The 7549-nt window shown below is 36.4% G+C and overlaps 1 protein-coding gene across 1 annotated transcript; it reads right to left on the reverse strand.

Annotated features, from left to right (window-relative positions):
• Positions 1 to 202: 202 nt before the first annotated feature.
• On the reverse strand, positions 203 to 4610 carry BBX10 (B-box type zinc finger protein with CCT domain-containing protein). The gene is given in 5 exon segments (XM_089050621.1): positions 203 to 929; positions 1363 to 1587; positions 2274 to 2299; positions 2302 to 3122; positions 4246 to 4610. Coding segments are annotated over 4 exon segments (1464 nt in total). The 5' UTR covers positions 2942 to 3122; positions 4246 to 4610; the 3' UTR covers positions 203 to 356.
• Positions 4611 to 7549: the final 2939 nt, after the last annotated feature.

Genomic DNA, 7549 nt, shown 5'->3' on the forward strand with positions numbered 1-7549 from the left:
AGCGTACAGTTAGTTACCAATTTGATCCATCATAATTTTTTAGATGTTCCTAATTGTTGTGAACTTATTAAGGCTCATTGAGGAAGTGCAATGAAAGATTTTGTGTAGATTGTGACCCAAAAGAATCATTATTGAAGACATGATTGAGTTCAGAATGCAATCAAGGAGATGCAATCATGCAAAGGGAACAATAATTCATAGATAAGAAAAAAAGGGACTTTATTTCTCTATGATCTTGGAATCAGTCATCTCAGTCAGTACAGGGACATGATGCACGCACGCATGGCTGCCGGAGGACTTCCTCTATCCAATCAGTCCTTGTCTTGCAATTAAAGAGAGATTTTTTCGGATATGCCTTAGAAGTTCCTCGTCACTAGGGGATCATAGTCATATTCTTCACCAGCTTTTACAAATCTCCCCTTGACGCGTTTTCTAGTATCAGCTCTGGCCTTCCTAGAGGCATATCTTATTTGTTTACCAAACCTGCACATCAGAAATACAAAATCTCTGCAAGTAAATATAAGCAGATGTTGAAAGATTATGAAGAAATATATGTTTACATACTTGCTGGCAGAGGGAGAGCTAGACACACATGTGCGAGTTTTCTTTTTTTCCTTGTATCTCATCTTTGCCTTGTCCCTTGCTTGTGGACTGCTAGCCTCCATGGCTGAGTCCCAAGGCTCTCCGGTTAGAAATATGGGCGACAGACCACAATCTTGAAAATCAGGATTGCTTTCCCTGCTCATGCTGGACAGCGAAAGCGACATGCTCGAATGAACTTGCCCGGTAGGAAATCCCAGATTGATGTTTCTGCTGCAAGTAGGATTCATGAGTAAGCAGTTTGCACTACCGTTCATGGCGGGCATCACATTATCTGATCCACAAGAGGATTGAAAAGCCACGCAGTCTTGTGGTCCTGAAGATGATGCCTAAGGAAAAAGGGTCATGCGCATTGTAAATAAATCTGGTAACGTCAGAAAGTAAGCGAAGCACAGAGAAAGAAGAAGAAGAAAGAATCTTGCTTCCAGTCATTTTGATCATATTTTTGCATCTCATTCCTTGAACTTTGAAGAAAGAAAAATAATATGGTAGCTATATTGGTTCCTAGTAGTCCCATTTTTGAACCTACCAAATCAAAGTCTGCACAAGTAATGTGTAACAATGGATTGATAATAGCAGGAATTTGAATGTCACAGAGACCATGAAAATACTATATATATATATAATCCTGTAGCAACGGAATCATCATTTCATATCTAAGATGTCATGCAATTCCTTGCTAGATGAGTGAACGCAGGAGAAAAATTAGAGGTGTCATATAATAAAAGATATGATTTCAAGAGAGAATAAGTATGTGAGGACCTGTACAGCATTGTCATTAGGACCATTAGACTCTGTAACTGATAAGTTTTTGTCCATCAATAGGCAATCCATTTCTCCATCCTCAAACTGGTATCTGGAAGGACCTTGTGGACAGCTAAATATGCCTTCAGCATTTTCAAAGTTCAACGGAACATCATCAATGTTGAGGCCATCACATAGATCATTGCTATCCTGAATTGCAAGATCTTTAAAATTTGTACAACCCTGTAGTATATATGATATAATAGCAATGCATCAATCAAGCTTAAGCAAAAAGTTCATTTTTAAGGGTAGGAAATAGCATATGAACCAAGTTAGTTTAAAACTACATCTATGACTTTTTGCAACTTTATAAGTCATTTTTACGCCCTCCTTTAAAGTTCATTAGCCTAATTTATACTACTTGCAATGTTGTTCACCACCCAAAGCCTTACTTTCTGAAAGGTGTAAATATCTAATCCCTTCACAATTGGGATCCTTTTTTATAAAAACCAAAAGGAATCGCATTATTGTCGGGGTCACGCGGCAATGTGCTCCAATAATCTGAACTGTCTAAATTGGAGATCCTCATATAAGAATCATCCTTGCAAAAGATCAACAAAAATTGAAAAATCCTTTGATCATTTGATTATATATGATGATCATTTCAGTGTTTATCAAAACACTATATGTCTGTCTTTGTATTTGGTCATACTTAAATATGATGAAATGGTTTCATTTAATTGATTTTTGTAAGGATGATCCTTAAAAGAGGATCTAATATATAGAAAGTTTGGATTACTGCACTGCATTTAGGTTGATGATACCGCAAGTTGATCCAATAACCAATCGCTTTGAGAATGATATATGCTACATTAAAATCAAGTATAGTTGCATTAAAATTTTGTCAAAATACTAGAACGAAATGTTACCTTTGACAGGCTAGATTCCTGTGGCAGAAAGGTGCTTGATCTTTATTACCTTGAGGGATGCCATTCGGATTCGCTGAAATTAAAGTAGATCTGGCCATCCAAGGCTCAAACTTGGCACAAGAAGACTGATCTAGTGATCCACTCAACTTGCTAGTCACAACCCCAAATGATCTCTCGCTATTATCTCTACGTTCCAAAGCATTACCAATGCAATTAGTCTGATCATTTATTGGCACTTGAGCTGATCCAAGTGACTGATCCCAATTATTATTTCCGCCACCACCACCACCACCACCATTAGTCTCAAAACCACTTGAAGAAGATCCATCAAGAACCGAAGACCAAATTCTCGAAAACTCAGACAAAGAAGGGCAACCCGTGTAACAAGTTAATGCATGTGTCCTATGCCCTCCCATCCCTGTTGTTGTATCTCCATTGTTATGATTCCATTGATCACAGCTTTGACATAAGGACAACTTCTCATCCATGCATCGGACCATTGCAGGCTGAGCATTACACTTGTCACATAGAAGTGAGCGAGGATGCCTGCGTGACAAAATGTTCGCTGAGTGCACGCAACCATCACAGTGCAAGCAAAGGCGAGCCAGGTCCGATTTACAGTAGACAACTGCCCTTACCACCCCACAAAACTCACATAGAGGCTCCATTTTTGTTTTTCTGTAAATACAAACACCTCTATCTCCTCTAATTAAACCTAGTAATCAATAACCTACTTATTATTACTATCACTGCTTATTCCTCCTAACTAAACTATAAATGAAAAGATAGTTCATGGCGGGTTTCCGGCTTTATGATTTTAGGCTCCAACCACAAAGGTTCTATCTGATCCTACAAAATTTTGAAACAAGGAAAACAAAATTTCATCTTTATTACGGATCAACGAATACAATTATAAAATAATTTAAACATGAACTTAAGTAAGTATAAAAAACTAAGACTGAGAATAGCATGTCCTTACTACAGTTCCACACAAAATTATATCATACATATATATGAACATAATTGGAACCAATTAATTAGAGTAATGGCAAGCGCTCACCGACCGGAATGGAGCGGAACCCCGCCGAAAACATTGAACAATATCAGCCAGGATCAACAAACATGAATTCCATCGGAGAGTGGAAGAAAATGGAGGCTGGTTAATTCCTGTAAAAGGAAAAGGAAGTATTTTGATCGGAAAGAAGAAGTGTAGAGGGAGAGAGAGGGAGGCACTAAGAACTCAATACCTTGGAATGCACGCAGCTGACTTAGGTTTGTTATTTATTCACGTAGGTTTTCTGGGTTTTTGACACGTGTGGCATGTGAGCCTCGAAACATATATTTTTGTGTGAGGTAGGTCCGTTTCACTCGCAAGGTGGGGCCTGGAGAGATGGCAAAGGAGGTAAACACGTGGAAGAATGAGGTGGGTCTTGTTGGAGAATTTAGTCACAAGCTGGTTGCCAAGTCAGCGTTAGCTCCGAAAAGAAAGATCACAGTTGTGCTGCGCACGAAGACTTTTGATTTTTGTGGTCAACTGGTTTGCTGAGTTGGCATCCAATCTACTTATTTGAATTTTTTAGTGTCAGATTATCACGTGTGGCATAGCGTGATTGATCGAAGATAGCAAAACAGTGTTATCCTCTTTCCATTTCACACAAGTGTTTCTCTTCACTTTACAGCAATTAACTAACAAATAATAAGGTAAAAATGATTCATAAAACTAAAATTATAAACTAAAAATAATTTTAATAATCAAACAGAGGCTTGAAAGTATCTTCAATATAGAAAAAATCAAATGCATCATATCAAATTAAGTTTTGTTTGATGTCAAATATTTCACTTTTCTTCAGTCAGATCAATATATACTTATTACTCTAGACCTCAAAAGTACAACGTTTATCTTTAAAGAAAAAGAACAAAAGCGAGAAACAATTTTCACTGTATCAAATAACAATAGAGATAATGAACCCACCCCTTTACTTGGTTTCTGCCAGTCTCATCAATTGGCCTTTGGACCCAAGATTTCTGTCTTAGTCCACGTTGGGTTATATGGGAACCTCTTTGGGATTCTCCTGTTGAACTTAATGTTGATAGCTTGGGCAAGGCTTGGATCAGTGCTGCTTTCGACTTCGCAGTTCATAACTTGCTGGTCTTCGGTTGCCTCCAGCGCTGCTCTTCCTTTAGGGATCGGTTTTCGGATGTGAAAGTTGAAGCCAAGACCTTGAGGGAAGGTCTTTTCTGAGTTGCTGAGAGCAGTGCTTTGCTTTGTTTGTATTTAGGGTTGAGGAGTAGGGTGACTCTAAATTCTAATTAAGGCTAGTAATTAATCAAGTGTGTTGAGCGAGTGGTTGTGAGGTTCAGCGGAGACTGAGTTTTCTATTTTAAGGATTCAGACTTGTGTTTTACGAATGCTAATCTCATGACTAGTGAGATTGTGGATGTAACCGGGACATGTGTTGGACGCTCCTCGACTTCAGAACTTTAATGGTGAAATTATATGTTAATTTCGAAATTTATAGAGATTTTAGGGCCAAATCGATCCTGTTTATTAAAAGGGCAAAAGAAAAAAAGAAGCGTAAGTAAATTTATCGTTCTTCATAGTTGAACGCCCAAATTGCGGTGCTGTAACAAATGTATAACAAATGCCAGAACTGGTTGATGTATTGAGCATTTTATTTGGTGTTTTATAGATAGACTCTAACAAAATAATTGACCCACTTGCCCTAGCCATTTTTGAACTATTTACGTGGCCTTCCAGCTTGTGATTTTTTTGACCTGCCTAGCTAGACCAGAAGACAAGAAGGAACTTCTAGAACATGGCTGTCAAAAACTGAAGGAGCGAGAGATTCAGGTCCCTTGCAACATTGTGAAGATTTTGTAGCGAGTTTCCAGTTTGCATGCGTGATCTTAATCAAGATCTTAATCTAGAATATGGCTGTCAAAAAGGCATTCTTGCGCATTTGTCACTAAATGTCACCAAATAATGGTGATTGTTGCCATTTTTTTTTTTATAAATGTAATGAACACATATGTGTGTCATGCCAAGAAAAATTCAAGTATCATTGATTACTATTTACATTTTCGATCTTCGGGAAGGTAAAAATATAACTTGGGACCTCTTCAATATTGTGAAATAGAAATATGATCAAATTAATAGGTAATTTGTCTTATTGAGTTAGTTGTTTACTTGTTCTCACGAACGATAGCGAATGAAACAGGTAAGATCTCTAGAAAGATCATCATCAACTAAACTTAATTAGTTGAGGAAAAATGGTAGATAATGTTGTCAAAAAAACATTATTAGCTTTTTCGGAAAATGAAATCAACCAACAAAAAGTGCAACCAAAAGTTTCATTATTAATTACCATATTGTTTTTTTAGTACAAGTGATAACCTAGACAGAGGGGGGATTTCACACATACACAACTAATATGTCATGGGGGTTCAAACCGAGACCTCTTGTCTGCATGTCAATACCATTTTTCTCTATACTAGACCCCGTTGGCAATTGCTACATTATATTAGATGTACATATCAATTTTTTTCATGAGTATATGATATATACACGATTATGTGTATGAATAACATTTATCTAAAATTAAACATAACGTATCACAAATAAAACCTTTACTAGCTACTAAGCACACTAAAATTGTCAGCAACTTCCACATTAACAAGTCATCTGTTTACTTCCACTTTCCACATACGTAAGTTGTAAATGAATGAAACGAACGAATATATATTCAATGAATTCTCACATTATGAAATTAATTTAAGAAGTGTTGTTTGCAATTTGCTACACTAATTAATTAATTTAATAAAATAATACATGCAATTTGCTACACTACTAATTAATAAACTGATTAATCAGAGTTAAGAGATCAAGTATGTGAACACAGCAACTATATAGAGATTAATATATAAGAGTATCATACTTGTGTTCATGGATTTAAAGAATTTTAGCTATTGGACCAACTAGCACAATATTTTTTGTAGGTACTGGATAGCTAAAAGCCGGGAAAAACTATGAAAATTGGAAAGAAAAAAAAAACTATGTAAAATTAGATAGCACAACTCGATATAGCACAAGTCCTAAAGACGGAGAAGAACTAGAAATCATATGAGCTTAATCAGGGCTAATTTTTACAGGATAGTTCTAAGCTATATTGATGAGACTCACCTTGAAAAAATGGTTATTTGCGAGGTATGTTAGCTTGCTTGAGAACTTACTACTAGAAAACATCTACGTATTCGTCATCGGTGCTCATCTGTAGTCAATAATGAGATAAGTGGCATGTTTTCTGTGGCCAAAGTGTGTTGGCCACAGACAACGTGATTGTGTTCTCAACATACTGTTGCCATTCATTTTCTCCAATAGCAAAGAGTGTATGTGGCCACTAAACTGAGACATTTTGAAGTTTGGAAGGCCAATGTTGACTTACATGGGGCAAATTCTGGGTACAAATTTGAAATTTACTCTAGAGATTTAAAGAACTTTAAAAAGTTGGAAGAACACAATATTTTTGGTGGGTATTGGGTAACTAAAATTGGGCGACTGACATTTAAAAAATAAGAACAATGGGGATGGAATTTATATTCGGATTATTAAAGCCAAGGTCTTGAAGGAAAGGCCTACCATGGGCATGCAGTGGAGAAGCCATAAAATGTTTCCGAGTTATTCAATCAAGTTCAGAGTAACTCTAAGTTCTCTTGTGGGGAGGTTCCATATAAATGATAGCAAAATTCTTCATCCTTATCAACAATATGTAAGGTTCTAACATGTGCTTAGAAAAAGCTAATTTTGTGGTTAATGCGACAGTTATGAGATATGTGTTGGATTCTCCTTGACTTCGGAAATTTGACTTCCCTATGTGGTGAAATCTTTTATAAACGTTGAGATTTGCAGTCTTGGTGCAATAGAGATTTTAGGCCTAACTTTAGGTGACACTTATCTTTAACAATATAAAAAAAAAAATCACATTTGAAAATTAGGATACGAGCCTCTATTTTTAATATCAGCATATTACCAAGTTCACATAGAAACTAAGCCAATAGTTAATTTGTCACCACACTTTCACATAATTGATGTCATAACTCTACTTGATCTCACATATTCATATAATTTACTGATCACAAGACATCACAAATAAAACCTTTCTACCATAGGCACCCAATCACTCACCATACATATGGAACATTAACAATTTCTTCTTCATCTTTTTTCTTGTACCCTTTTAATTTGCACACTCACACAACCCTAGTTAAGAGCATCTCCA

This window comes from Prunus mume, linkage group LG4, assembly GCF_029339155.1.
Source record: "Prunus mume cultivar Tortuosa linkage group LG4, ASM2933915v1, whole genome shotgun sequence".
NCBI classification, from domain to species: domain Eukaryota; kingdom Viridiplantae; phylum Streptophyta; class Magnoliopsida; order Rosales; family Rosaceae; genus Prunus; species Prunus mume.